This window comes from Cavia porcellus, unplaced genomic scaffold (assembly GCF_034190915.1).
Source record: "Cavia porcellus strain 051 isolate PalLab524CR breed Dunkin Hartley unplaced genomic scaffold, mCavPor4.1 scaffold_20, whole genome shotgun sequence".
In the NCBI taxonomy this organism is placed as follows: Eukaryota; Metazoa; Chordata; class Mammalia; order Rodentia; family Caviidae; genus Cavia; species Cavia porcellus.
The window spans coordinates 57,400,150-57,415,377 of NW_026947503.1; the positions used below are offsets into that span (position 1 = coordinate 57,400,150).

General features: G+C 48.5%; 1 protein-coding gene across 7 annotated transcripts in view; it reads left to right on the top strand.

The window, feature by feature from the left end:
* The window catches only part of Tmem241 (transmembrane protein 241), a 112,453-nt gene that overhangs the window by 90,610 nt on the left and 6,615 nt on the right, over positions 1-15,228 (top strand). For all 7 annotated transcript variants that reach the window (XR_001202213.3, XR_010041477.1, XR_002792287.2 and 4 more), the window contains one exon: positions 6,286-6,350. Coding sequence is in view for 4 of the 7 variants with exons in the window: in XM_023566838.2 (XP_023422606.1) it covers positions 6,286-6,350 (65 nt within the window). In the remaining 3 variants the exon portion in view is untranslated. Of the gene's footprint in view, positions 1-6,285; positions 6,351-15,228 lie in introns of those variants that run through there.

Sequence of the window (15,228 nt, forward strand, 5' to 3'; positions counted from 1 at the left end):
GAGCTCCCCAGCGGGCAGGCGTGGTGCCCTGAGTTCTGCTGCTGGCATCGCTGAGCCTGGGTCAGGGCCTGGTGTTGGTACGCAGGTCCACATGCATTCCTTGGGCCACAGGACTCTTGCTTCTTTGGGAAATATCTGCGTTTTACAAAATGCTTTTAAAAGCAAGAACCACAATTGACAGTAAAGGCTATTCCTTACGTCTTTTGAAAGGAGAGGTCCAAGAGTAATGTGAAGTCTTTAGGGGCAGATTTTTATCATTGTATTTTATCTATTTATTTATTTTTGTCATTTTAAAAGCTTATTTATTTATTTATTTTTTTTGCGATCCAGTCTTGCTCTGTAGTCTAGGCTGGCTTCAAACTTGCAGCAATCCTCCTGCCTTAGCACTTCCCCCCTTCCCAGTGCTGGGTTTACAGGTATGTGCCACCACACCCAGTTTAAAAGCTTTAAAAAAAAAAAAAAAGGTTGTACTTTTAGTGATGTTTTTAGAGAACAAAATTTAAAATTTGTTTAGAAGGCTATTGTGTCTTTGCGCTGTGTGAAAGGTGGTTGAAGGCATCAAAGGATTGGGGCCCCTCATGATTACCCACGGTAGCTTACTGTGGCAGTGCCCTGCAGTCCTGGCTGGGGCCCCATGCTCATTTTACTCTGTGTGGGGATGTTGGCAGCTTGGCTTTCATCCCATCACCATGGAATGGGCTGCCCTGAGACAGGCTCTCTATTGCTTAGCTGAGGGCATTGCTTGGTGCCATGTGAAGCTAGACCACTGACTGGTGATGGATCGTGTAGCATCTCACCTAAAGCTGTGAAGAATGCAGCTCTTGCTCTAAAGTCTGGGGCAAGCAAGTGGAGAGATGGCTCACATTCAGGAGACTCATCTACCGAGGCATGTGCATGGAGGTGGTTCCGAGGTGCAGCTGGCAGGGGAGAGGGATGCATGGTGTCTGTCAGGTTCCCAGATGTTAACTGTAGGTGCAAAACTAGCAGGTGGACAGGACAGAAAGCTTCTTCTTCCTAGGCTGGAGACAGGGTGGAGTGTGGTGTACCAAGAGAAAAACTGGTACAGCTTTGGAGTCAACACCCAAGGTCCTGTCCTGCAGACTGGTTGCTTCGGTTGTTAGGTGCAGTGAGAGCGGATAGGTGAGAGTGACCCCCCTTCTGTGTTCCAGGCTCAGTGCTAACACCTGAGACTCTTGCGTGCCCTCAAGTCCCCATAAGGTGATCGATCGTTCAGTGTCCCCTCAAACTCATGTTGACATTTATTGCTGTTACGACAGTACTATGGCTGGTGACAACAGGTGATTAAATTGGAGGGCTCTTCTCCCGTGAATCAGTGAATGATACTGTTATGGGGCTGAGTTAGTTGTCACAGAACCCAGTTCTTACTAGGCTGGATGAGTGCAGCCCAGCCTCCTCTCGGCCTTGTGCCTGCCGAGTCACCCTCCCTGTGGTGTGCGCTGGCGCTGTGCTCTTCCCCCTTCCCAGCCTCCGCTACTGTTACCAGTGACCCAGCCAGGGCAGGAGCAAAGGGACGGACCCTCACACAAGTGTCACAGCCAGTGCATTCCTGCAGCCAATGCTTGGCTAACGATGGCCGAGTGGCAGTGAGTCTCTTCCAGGGACAGGCAGAGAACTAAAAGCAGGGAGGGAGTCTATGCCTGCATGTTCTTGGGAGGATTCTTTCCCGTCATCCGTTTGGCATTTGGTGGCTCTGTCTTCAGGGAGCTGGGAGTTAGGAATTGCAGTTACTCTTCTTGTCACTCATCCATATGTTCACACACCAGCGCATTCCTCAGTAAGCCTCCCAGGTATGCAGGTCTGCAAGACAAGAGGCTTCCTTTTTGACCTGTCTGTTTTTTAAATGCTGTTTTGTGCTCAACAAGAAGAGATCTTGTTCCTGTGCTGAACACTAAGTTCCTACATGTGTTTCAGATCAAATTGTGAGCTGTCAAGTTCATAAAGAACATGTCCCTCAGGGCCGGCTCTGAACAAGCGAAAAGAAGGCCAGCCGTGACCCAGTGCCTGTCTCTGTGCCCTCCAGGGACAGACAGTGGCTTCCGTCTTTCCCAGCCTTCAGATGGCTTCTGTATCTTTGACCTGAGGCATTCACATCTGGAGATGGTAAACAGACTTGGAACAGATCAGTGATTAATCAGTCCAGCAACAGGCACCCTGTGGGTCCATCACAGAGGTGGGAAGCAAGCCCTGGGGAGCACAGGTCAAGCATTGGTAGAGTTCTTGTATCAGCCCATCTGTGGGTACTGTAACACAGTCCCTGAGGCAGGCTGACTTTATAAAGTGTAGAGGCCTACCTAGCTCTCAGTTTGGAGGCTCAAGGGCCAGGCCGTAGCATTGGCTCAGTCCTGGTATCGGAAGACCTTCTCATTTACAGTGTTCCAGGGTGGCACCTGATACCCCCTGGCAGAGATAGGGCATATATGTTTATGTACCGTCTCACTCTTCATAAAGCCATCAGATTTGGTCATAGGGGATCTACCCTTGACCTTACCCTTTACCTCATAAAGGCCTCACTTTTAAATAACAGAGACAGATTAACTTCTACTCTCATAATACCATTAACGTGTGACTTTGGGGGTTAGACTGTGGCATGTGGTTGAGGGGGAAAAAACCATGCTGATATCAGAGTAGATCCAGAGGAGTTTACCCAGCCTTGAAAGTTTAGGAATTTAGAAAAAAGAAATGGATTAATTTGCTCTCTATCCCCGTTCCCCCCTTAAAATAAAAATAAGCTTCACCGTGTTAAGTGTGTTTATGTGCACAGTCCAGGGGCATTAACTACTCACATCGTGGTGCAGCCATCCCTACTACCCATCTCCATAAATGTTTCTTCTTCCCAAACTGGAACTCTCTACCCTCAGGCATCATTTCCTCTTCTGCTCCTCAGGCCCTGGGAGCCATCGAGCTCCCTGCCCTCTGTCTGAGCTGCGTGATGAGCTCCTGACATGAGCGGCCTCCACCAGTTGCATCTGTCCTTCCGTGTCTGGCTTGCTGTACTTAGTGTAAAGTCTTGCGGGTCCGTCCAAGTGGCGGCATCAGAACTTCCTGCCTTTAGAAGGCTGGAGAGTATTCCACCGAGGACGCTTGCAAACGATATGTATCCATTCACCCATGGGTTCTTCCAACCTGGCTGTGAACGCAGGGACCTGTTCATGGGCCTGTTTGAGTGCCTGCTTCCAGTGGACTTTTTGACTTTTTTTTTCCAGACAGGGTCACACTGTGCAAGCCAAGGATGGCCTTGAACTCACTATGTAGAACCTTCCTGTCTCAGCCCCTCCAGTGCTGGGATTAGAGGCCTGCTCCCCTGACCTGCTTCAGTGGGATCTTTTTATGTAAGCTGTTGGGAGCTTGTGTGATCCCTTTCTTGTTTCCTGGCTGTGAGCCAGAACCAAAGCCTTGGTTCTACCTTCTGCTACTACAAGCCAGCAGGGCTTGCCCTGGGGCAAGTCACATGCCGTCTCTGGGCCACCCGCTCCTTCCACCTCTCCGCTTCTCCTCGGTGACTGTGCGAGGGCACTCAGCCACTCCTGAGTTCTGGGTCTTCCTTGGCGGGTGAGGAGTAGAGTGGACCCTTGGTGATCAGATGTGACCCTGCCAAATAGCTTCGCAATGCGATGCACACCTGTGTGTGAATTTCAGCAACTGCGTCAGCCAGCAGCCAGCCTGCAGGAGCAGAGAGGAAGCTGTGGAGAGGCTCAGAGGGATGAGAAGGGATCACAGGAAGAACTGAGAGTGTTAGATGTAGGCACCAACTCCCCCCTTGTTATGCAAATGCATACTAATAAAAACAAAAGTTAAAAAATTTGACAACCTGGCTCAGGAGAAAGGTAGGCAGCTCCACAGATATTGCCAGGAAGCAGCAGACGGTGATGGCACCAGGGTAACTGCTAAATTCACCTTATTTTCAAGTAAGGGCTGGCTCAGAATTATTTTTCTTGGCAAAAGGTGCTGTTCATAGGAAGCAGCAGGCCAGCTGTCTGTCTCGCACAAACTGCTTCCTCTAACTCCAGTACATGCAGAGGCACAGGCCCTGGTCTGTGAGCTTCACATGGGGGTGACTACACTGGTCAGGGGCAAGCGACAGAGAAACAGGAGAGAAGCCAGACAAAGAAGAGCCAATAAAAAGGAACTGGTGTGGCATGGGCCTATAATCCTAGCACTGGGGAAGCTGAGGCAGGAGGGTTGCCATGAGTTTGAAGTCAGCCTGGGCTACATAGTCAACCTAAGGCCAGTTTGAATTTCAAAGTGAGACCCTGTCCCAAAAAACCAAAAGAGGCAGCAGGAGTAAGGGGGCGGGTAGCAAAAGAGATGAAGATAATGGTGAGAAACTAGAGACAGCAAGTTGGGTCCCCCATAAACGTGAAGCATTCTACTGCGCCAAGCGTCAGCGTCGCCGACATCCATGAGCAGGCCGCACCCTTTCTCCTCAGTTTCAAGATACACATTTCCATTGACGCAATCCCAGGAAACATCCAAGAAATTGCAGAGGGGAGGCGAGACTAGGTACATAGTTAACTTTGATCACCACTAAGGAAAAACAAGAGAAAAAAGATAATTAAAAGAAGGATAAAAAAGAATAATACAGCAGGCACACATGGGCTAACGTGGTGTTTCTCCAGAGAGCTAAGCGTTGGAAAACCTAGCTCAGATACCTTTGTGGAAAAAGCGTACATGGAAGGCTTGCAGTAAGTAGAGACGGAAGACTTGACAGCGACAGTGGCTGCTAAAAGCCACGCCAACTAGAAGCTCCAGGTGTAGCGGCCTTCAAGTGAGGGTAACTGTCACGTGGAGATGGGCTTTGCCCTCTCAACAGGGTGAGCGGGGAGCCTCGTGAACCCCCTTATGCTGTTGGCGAGGCTTTGCTGTTGAAGCTAGATGACTGCCGTGCAAGGCCTGGTTCATTTATGACCATAGCTGCAGAGGTGCCCAAACACTGCATTTTAAAGCAGAAGAAGGAAAGAGGGACGGGTGCCTCAATCGTGGCTTTTTTTTTTTTTTTTTTTTTTTGGTACCAGGAATCCAACTCAGGACCTCATGCTTGCCAGGCAGGCACTGTCACTGAGCTGTATCCCCTGCACTCAGCGTGCCTTTTTAAGAAAGCTCACTACTCATCATATGGGGACATTTCTTTTCCCTTGTGCCTTGGTTGTCAAGGCAGTTGTTTGCAGTTGTTCCTCTGACCTGGCTCCTGCCTTGTTGCCTCTGAGAACAATACACAGGTCTCTCATGGCCAGGGTCCCTGCTGCAAATCAGTAAAGTAAGGCAAGTGGAAAATTAAAAAAACAAATGTCAGAAAGAGAGGCAAATGGGTAAACTGCAGAGGTCCCCAGATCTCACCAGACTTATATGTGGAAGGCTCTGAGTTCACAGAATCTTCCCAAGGTGGTGGATGATAGCTGGTGAGTGGGTGGGGACGGGGCCCATCTGACCTGCCCCTCTCTCCTTGCCATCCCATTGCCACCGTGTTCCCTGCTGGGTGACAGAAGAGGCACAGGGCAGTATATAAAGTGCCTTGCAGGGGGAGTTGACATCTATGAGAACCCACCCTTGAATGACCCTCATCCCAACACAGCCCACTTCCCAAAATGAGTCCCTGAGGTGACCTTTCTCATAGCAGCTGTTTTGACCTGCAAAATGTGGAATTCTGGAAACAAGACCTCTGCTTCCCACACACTCTTCCTGCCAACTGTGTCCCAGCACCTCTGGGTCTCCTGGGTGTCTGGGTCCTGTGACTGCTCCATTCCTAAGACTTTTTTGGAATTTCTGGCTCTGAGAGATGTGCGGATAGCATCTCCTCTGGCATCAGCTATTTGTCTGCCGTCTTTCTCAGGAAATACCTGGCTCCTTAGAATATGTGTCATGGGCCAGGAAAACGGGAACACTAGGAGAGGGGGGACACATGGTGTTATGGGGGAGGCAGTGTGACAGGGTGTATCCTAAGGGCTGGGGAATGGGGTTGTGAGTATCCTGAACATGGAGGTGGCCTTTATGTGAGACGAGATGGAAATATGAGTTGCAAATGTACCATTCCCACAAGGAGATGGGGCAGACGTGGACGCTTTTGGTTTTTGAAGAGTTTGGAAATTGTGTGATTTTTTGAGGACCCCCTCCCTCCTTTTCCACACCAGAGCTTTGCTCAGAAGGCACATTAATGCAGGTGTCGCTGGGCACCAAATGGGAAGGGATGCCTGGCATTGGGGGTCTGAAATGCTAGAGTAGGAAATGGCTGGAGGTAACCTGAGACTTCTGTTGAAATTGTTTCTGCAGGTCCTCACAGCTGGGCTGTCCGTGCTGCTCTTCGATGTGGTCTTGACCAGTGCAACCTTGGGATGGTGAGTCTCATGTGGAGGAAGGAAATGCAAATTGGTTTTGGGGTGTCATTGGGATATTTTTTGTATAAACATTGAAGAAAAAGTGTGTGTTGGGTATGTGTGTCCATCCTGATGTGAACCCCATATTAGTGAAGGCTTCCTTTTTTTTTTAAACAACTCTTATGGACATGTAAGCTTGTGTTCAGAAGAGTGTATATATCATTTCCACAATCTTACACACGACACGCAGCCTGACAGATTTTCAACACGGGAACATCCCATATGTCTTGTACCCGACATCTAGCACACCTTGCAGCCACTTAGCCACACAAGAGAAGCCACCATCCCTTGGTGTCTGGGGAGCTTGGTTGCCCCATGACCCCTTGAAGATTCCAAATTCCATGGATTTTGAAGACCCTTTGTAGTAAGCGAAGTATCAGCATAGCCTCTCTGTGTCCTCAGACTACATTAGTCACCCCTGTCTCTGTGCTTTGAATCATCCCAGACTACTTTCACATCTAATACAAATGACTGTTATGCAAACAGTGGTTACACAGTGTTACATAGGAAACAATGAGAAGAAAATCATGCAGGTTCAGTAGAGAGGTGTTTTTTTTTTTTTTTAATTTCCTATCTGAAGTTGGTTGAGCCTGAAGATGTGGAGCCTGTGGATAAAGATGGTCAGCTCTGTGGACGAGGTGTGTGCTGATCCGGCCCACGGATCAATCCGTGGGATGTACCTGGAGGGGGAACAGGGATGAATAGAACAAGGGGGAGACAAAGAGAGACTGAAGCAAGTTGAGAGAATCCAAGCAAGCCTTGTTTATTCAGGAAGTGGTCGCATCCTTTATAGGCCAAGGGCGGGTTGGTGGGACAGGAAGAGGCTATGGGGTGGTTTCTGATAGGTCATCGTCACATCCGGGTATGTGATGTAAGCAGGAGAGGATTATGGTTAATGTAGGCTGGTGCATCATATGCCCATAGGAGAGAGCAATGGGGCGGTCACCATCCTCCCTACAGGGTGCGTATGTGTACTACTGTTTTACCGTTTATACAGAGAGCGCTAAGTCTGAGTGTCCTTTGTGTTGATCCTTCTATCTGCTTGCTCCTGGACACGCTTCAAATGGTCCTTGGTTAGAATGCAGCCACCCATTGTGTTAAAGACCGCACTTCTCATAAGATGTTTAAGCAGAGACCAGAGACCAGAGGAGGTGAGGGCATGAGCCAAGGGGATATTGTGGAAAACAGCAAGTACGAAGGCTCTGCAGTAGAGTGTACTAGGTTGGCTTGAGGAACAGTGTTCCAGGAGCAGTGTGATAAGGAGCAGGGTTGTAGATAAGTCAACAGAGGCAGTGTCTGTAATGAGGTGGGAGAGTGTTTGGGACCATGGAGGCTGCTGTCTGGGGCCGGCTTCACCTGAGAGAGCTGGGACGCAATTAGAAGATTGGAGTGCAGGAGCTGTGTGCTCATATGTTAACTACCCTCTGTCTGCAGGCAGAGAGTGGTGGGGAGGCTGCAGGTAGGCTCTGGCAGTGAGCAGGTGTGAGATTGTGGTGGTGAAGACTGAACTGATAACCATGGAGGGCTAGGACGTAGTGGGGTCTCTAAAAGGTCCTGGAAGAGGAGTCCGGGATGGTGACGCTCCCTTCAGTAAGATGACAGTGTGCATGGGGAGTAGGTTGGCAGGTTTTGGGGAGGAATCAGGGCTCATGGAGATGCTCAGGCCAGGTGGAGAGTCCTGGGATGTCAGCCAAGTCCACCCTGGAAGCCTGGTAGGGGCAGCCTTTCTGTGCCCTGATCACGGCATTGTGCCCCCGCCTCTGAGCTGAGGGTGAGGGCACGTTTCCTGTGGGACACTGACTTGTCACCCCCAGGTCCAGGCAGCCTCAGAGGATCCTCCCTGATCACACCTCATGCAAGGTTCCAAGCTATCTCCTGTGTCTGTGCTGACAACTCTGACCACCGTCCCCTTGCTGGTTCTCTTTCTGCTTGGTAGAGCCCAGCTGCCCCCACAGCCAGCATGAGGGGATACTGCAGGAGGTGAGAACAGGGCTGGTGAAGGGCAGCAGCAGGGGTGCCCAAAGCAGGTGACACTGTAGCAGGATGTCAGAGGCAGGAGCGGGGGCTGACCATGCCCAGGGTACAGAGGACAGGGTCACTGAGACTTGCTGTCTGCAGGGATACCTGAGGAAGCAGATGTGGTAGTTTGGATGGTGACTTCCTAACAAAGGCCACGTGCCCCAAACACTGTCCTCAGAGCCCATGATTCACAAAGGACATTTGGTCCACTAGTGACACAGGACGTGTAGATGCTGCTTGAAAAGGCTTTACTGTGGCAGCAGCACCCACCTGTGACCACCACACCAGGCTCACCCTTCACAGTAAGGCCCTGTGAACATTATCAGGTGATCACATGCCTTTACCTCTGTCAGCCAGCTTTCCCACTGCTGAGACACAAGACTCCACACCCACAATTTAAAGAAAGAGAAGTTTAATTTGGCTTACAGTTCAGGAGAGTCAGTCTATGGTCAGCTGGTTCCAAGGCAGAAACATCATGGTGGAGAAAACTGTTCACCTGTGGCAGCCAAGAAAGAGAGAGAAGGAATGAGCAGGACCCAAGAATACACCCTTCCAGGTCATGCCGCGCCTCCCAGCTGCACATTCAGCTGTGAACTGAGCAATGCATGAACCCACTGATGGGTGTAGCATCTCCCAAGAGCCAGTCAGCTTCCAAACACATGAGACTTTGGGGGGAACATTTTACATCTAAACCATAACAACCTCTGATTTCTGTACACAAGAGTTTCCACTGGAGAGCTGAGCAGGTGGAGAACTTTTCCTTTTCCACATTACTAATATGCAAACTGATGGCTGTGACCATGACTGAGAGTTCTGGTTTCTGTCTGTGTAGGAGACGAAGGTAAAAGAAGAAGTGATGGGAAAATCAAATGCTCTTGTCAGTGGTCAGCTTTAATTTGTATAGAGCAACTTAGGTGTTATCAAATAATAGAGAAATGTGCTATTTGTAAGACATTTGAAACAATACAAAAATATATCAGTATTTTGCCAGGAATTCCTCAGGCAGAGAACTGATACCTATAATACATAAACAACTAAAAAATATTAGACCTTCCAAAATGAAAAACCCAATCAAAAAATAGGCAACTGAAATGAATAAAGAATTCTCAAAGGAAGAAGTACAAATGGCCGATACATACATGAAGAAATGTTCAACATTACTGGCATTAGAGAAATGCAAATTAAAATAACCCTGAGATTCAGTTTTACTCCAGAAAAAATGGCTGTCATCAAGAAATCAAATAATAACAAATATTGGCAAGTCTATAGAGAAAAAAGGACATTGTTGGAGAAGTATAAAATGGTGCAACCACTGTGGAAATCAGTATGACCATTCCTCAAAAACTAAACTGGAAATTCTATTTGACACAGCTATTCCCTTCTGGAATCTTCTCAAAAGAGCTAGACATTATACCACAGCAATGTGTGTATATCCATGTTTACAACAGTGCAATTCATGTGGGTAACTCTTAGAAGCAGCCTGTGTGTCCATGAAGATGGATGGATAAAGAAAATGTGGCATGTATCACAGTGGAGCACCACTCTGCCACAAAGAGTGGCTCCAGTCTCTCGAGGGCATTTAAATGGATGCACTTTGAGACCACAATGTTAAGGGAAAGAAGTAAGACCCAAGCTTAAATGCTGCATGGTTTCTCTTATAGGAGAAACTCAAAATATAAATAAAAGTAAAAATAAAAGATAGATAATAGGAATAAGAGATAGACTTTTTTGCAAAAGAGAAAGGGACCAAAAGAGATGGAGGGAAGGGAGAGAGAAGGAAGAGGGAAGTGGGAAGTGAAAAAAGAATTAAGATGTGTTATATACATGTACACCTCCGCACAAGAAATGCCATCATTATATGCTGTAAACATATATTAATTAAAAATAAAAATGGAAGAAATAAAAGAGATACACTAAGTAAAATACTCAACTCTCTCTTCCTTCCCTTGGTTGCCTCTTGCCAGAGTAGCCGGGTTTGTTACTGGTGAGTGTGGTGCAGTGTTTGGCCAGGATGTGTATTTCAGGGGAGGTGAACTCTGGAAGGAGGAACGTATTTGAAGGCCCAGCCACTGGAAGGTGCCTGCAGTCAAGCAGTGCTGGCCAAGCAAGATAAAATGTATATAAGGGAAAATATAACTTCCAGCTTACTGGATGTCAGATATGGTGAGTTTTTGTCCCTGGAAATTGAAGAATGAATTCCTAAGGTTAAGAGTAGGAAAGGTTTATTGGGGAATGAGAATAGCTCCTGAGAGATAGGAGGGGTCCTGGAAGTGGGTTGCCACTGAGGCCACTTCTTTGAGAATGTTTTATAGAGCAATATCATGAGGTGGGTACAAAATCACGAGGTGAGTACAGAGTGGGTCAAACTGTAATCAACCCATGAGATTACATGCACAGCCGCTTAGCTCATCATGATCCAGCAGAGAGCAGGTCATGTAGCAGGGTGCATGGCAAGAACAAGGCATCTTGGGGAAGGAATGGGTCCAGATGCTCTCTGGTCATCCACCTGGGTGACTGAGGTCTATCTGGACTTTACTGGACCAGCTGATGCGTTATAGCAGAATTCCAAGTTATTGCTTATCCCGTAGGGGAGGCTTGCAGGTCTCACCATTCCATCTGCATCTGGAGGCCTGGTCTTCAAGTGTTCCTGCAGCGACAATTCTGATGGCTCTATCCTTTCTGCTGGTTTCCTTGACAGCCCCGCCCCTCCCTGGCTGTGTATTCATTTCTGTCTAACCTAGCTGCCTATAGTAAAATTGTCACACATGAACAGTTTGATCCTTGGTAAGTCTTCACCTGGCCACCAGGCTGCTGGCCAAGTGTCAGCTTTCCTTCTCTGTGGCCATGGGCTGCCTGCCCAGACTGAGTCACATTAGTTAGGATAATTTATATTATAACTGCTGTTTTCTGATTTCTTGTCCTTTTTTTGAAAAAAGGAAGGAAAAAGAATCCGAGGGCCACTTTAGATGATGCCTATTTCCATTGCAGTTCTGGTATCTTCACGGGCTGATTTTTGCCCCCTGGGAAACACTGATACTGAAGCACGCACATGGGGTAGAACTGCTTTTTTTTTTTCAGTGCTGGGGATCAAACTCATGACCTTGTGTTTGCCAAGCAAGCATTTATCCACTGAGCTAAACCCCCAGCCCTAGAATTGCTTTTTATATTTCTCTACCAGCACATGCAGAGAAAAAGAACCTGTGATTGCCCAGCTTTGCTCAAGTACACCATCGATCTGGAAGAAAAGTGACTTTTCCCCATGCCTGGGATCAGTAATAGCTCGTCCCTCCCTGTCCATTTTTTTTTTCTCAAATTGGACCTGTGAACTGTCACCTGTTTGATTGGGACCCCACTGAGGACCAGTAGTGGTGCCAGGCTGTAGCCACAGCAGCCTCTGTCTCCCAGGACTTCCTGTAGATAACACCCCTGGATGTGGTCAGAGCCATGGAAGTGACCTGTATTTTAAAGTACCAGGAGGAGATTCCTTTGGATAAGAACAAGGGGCCTGAGGCCCTGCGGGATACTTGATGGGAGTCTGGGAGGTGAACTTGCATCTTGTGTGGCCTTGGGCCGGAAGCGTCTCACTCAACAAACCAGTGTTTACCACATGCCTGATATGTGCCAGAATCTGATCTCAGCGAGAAGTCGAAGGTCGCTGTCTCCATTGTGTCTACAGATGCTGGTTCCCCTGCCTGCAGACGGCTGTGTGGCTGTCAGAAAAGGCTATTCCTAAACTTCTCAGGAGTTGCTAGTGGGACATTTTCTACCCCAAGAAGAAAAATAGAAGGAAACAATCCTACAGCTTCTTATGTTAATACTACCTCATGCCAAGCCTCCAAGTTATCCATGTGTCGAAGATGAAGAAACTAGGTTCAGGGGCCTTTCCCAGCCTGTCAGGCGATTGAATCAGGACTCTAATCCAGACCGCTGTGGGACCAAATCCTTCCAGCACAGATTTGAGCAGTGTGGCCAGGACTCGAGAAGGTGTAAGGGAAATTGGCTTCCTTGTGCCTCTTCCCACCAGACCGATTGTGTCAGTCTGCTCTGCATCACTGTAGCAAAAGACTGGAGATGATTGCAGGGAAGAAGGGCAGGCTTATTCTGACTTGGCCTTGTTGCCTCTAAGCCTGTGGTTGGGCAGCACTTCCTAGCCAGACACTCATTGCTTTATGGTGGCTAGGCATCAGGGGCTAGGATCCCACAGTTCTGCCAGTGACCCAGCATCTTCCCAGTAGGCTTCTTTGTTTCTTCTAAACAGGGTTTGGCTATGTAATTCAGGCTAGCCTTGAACTCATTATGTAGCCCAAGCTGGCCTTAAACTCAGAGCATTCCTCCTGCCTCAGCCTCCTGAGTGCCGGGATGACAAGTGTACCCCACCATGCCTGGCTGTAAGCTCCATTGCTGCAGCCTTCCAACAGTACCACAGACTGGTAATCACATGTTTGACACTTGGGCCTTCAGAGGACACTTATCCAAATCACATCTGTAAAGAAAAGCATGCATTGATTTCACAGCAAACAGCAGATGCATTCCCCAGGACAAGACAGTTCTAAGGCTTGCTCAGAGCCGAGCTGCTGATGAAGACATCTAGGGGAACACTTTTAGGAAACACGTCTTGTCTTAGACTTTTCTACCACAGCTGTGATTCATCAATGGGTTGTAAATGCTTATTGAGTGGCTGCTATAGGGATTAAGCCATTAAGAAGCACAGGACACCACATACCCTTTGAGAGGTATTTGGGGATAAGGGAGGTGAAGAAGGACAAGCTGTGGGGAGCACAGGACAGTAGCTGCTGGACGCAATGCAGGAGAGCCAGCCAGAAGGAGGCCAGTTCCACCTGGGGTCTCATGCAGAAGGAGGCGGCTTAGCTCAGCCAAGGACAGAGAGAGAGCTGGGCCCCTCTCACCCAGAGCGAGCTGGAGGAGCCGTCCAAGAGTGTCAGGATTCAGTCTGGGACTGGGGACTGAGGGTGCTGAGTCCATGCTTCCTCGTGTCCTGAGAAGGAATGACACCAGCGCAGACACACAAACGGCCCAAAACCTGCTCTCCAAGACAAGAAACATTTACCTCTTAGGATGTTCTGGAGGCACCTCCCCACATTTCTGCACCCTTAACCTTTATAGAGTTAGTCTAAATTCTGGACAGTATTTTTCTTTCTCACATACATGAGGGATGATGGAAAAACAATGAATGTTTAAAGAAAAATTATTACAGTGAAAGACACATTGTCACAAATCCCCCTCAAAAGTCCTCCCCATCATTTCAGACGCACCCCTCCCATCATCGTCTTTCTTACCACTTTCCAGCAGTTGTGGAAGTCCTCCTGCAGTTGTGGGAGTCCTCCTCCAGTCATGGGAGTCCTCCTCCAGGAGCTAGGTCACCCTGTCATGGCTGCCTGAGGTTGACCTTCTTTGGTCATTTAGACTTTGGGGAGAGCCAGAGTTGCGTGATGCCAGATGCAGGGAATAAGGTGGACGAGGACAGTGTCACGTTCTTCAAATCTGTCTTTCTGTTGAGGGGGCGCTGGGCAGCCGCGTTCTCTGTATTTTGTAATCGCACCTTATAAGGACATTCACGAATGAGGCCTTCCAGAAGGATTTAGCAGCTGGCAAGATCGATGGCATACATGTGTTCAAAGCAAGCAGAAATATTTTGAGGGAGATTCCTGGCAGTGTATCTTTTACTGTAATAACTTTTTTTAAAAAATGTAAACATTAGCTGTATATTTTGCACAGAGTTTTAAAATGCACAAGAAAAAACCAGGTGTTAACCCAAGTGTGAGAAACCAGAGGGAGATGTTGCTCTGGGGAGGAAGAACTGTGGGTTGGAATGTTCGAGGTCTGTAAGAGGCTGTGTCACATCCTGTGGATTGGAGGCTGAGCCCCAATGGAAAATGGAAAGTGAGGCTCCGTGTCCCCGAATCAAGGAAGCAGCATGTGCGATTATTGCAGGAGGAACCTTGATTTTGGAATTTCCTGAGTTTTTAGAACTCTGAGCTCTTGAAGGATGGTGTGTTTTCAGCCTCAAAGAATTTTCCAACCGCAGAGTGAACCTGCGGCAGGGGCGAGCCAGACTGTAGTTCTGACCTCTGTCTCGTACAGAGCTGGGCGCTTTGTCTGTACGGGTGTGTTCCAGTGTGGCTGGGTGACTCTCTTTTAGGCCCTAGATGGGGGTGGACTGGTTTTTGTCTCAGACAGAGTCCCAGAGGGCAGCCACTGCTGGCCTGTTTTGTTCAGACCTGCCTCATTTGCCTGTACAGTTATTGTTTCTTGTGTTTCATTTTCCAAATTTTGAATTAGTCATCACCGTTTAGAAATCGGGTGATTTCCCCATACACGAGTCCATATCCCCAGATTCTCTGGGAAATGTGCAACAGCTGGAAGTGAACCTTGGGCCTGCACTCGCACATGTTGGGCAGGTGCTCGCCCAGCCAGCACGGCGCCGGCAGCCCGCTCTGTCCCCACTGGGGACCTGGCCAGCTGCATCCTCACCCCCATGTGCTGGACTCTGAGGCTCCAGAGGTGAGGTCAGTCCCTGATTCCAGAGAGGGTCACGTGTGTATGGCATTTCCCCCTTCCTGACCTGCATTGCCTTTGCTACGTGAAGCTGATCTCTAAAGTAGGGTTTCTCACCCTTTGACCATTGGTATCTGGGGCCAAGTACTTCATCATGGGGGTGCTGTCCTGTGTCTTATTAAGATGCCCAGGGACAAAGCTGATCCCCAACTACTAAATACTAGTGTGGTACCCCCTCAGACGTAGTGGAAAATGTCTCAGCATTGTGCAGTGTTCTTTGGGAGGAGGCCAAAATCATCGCTGT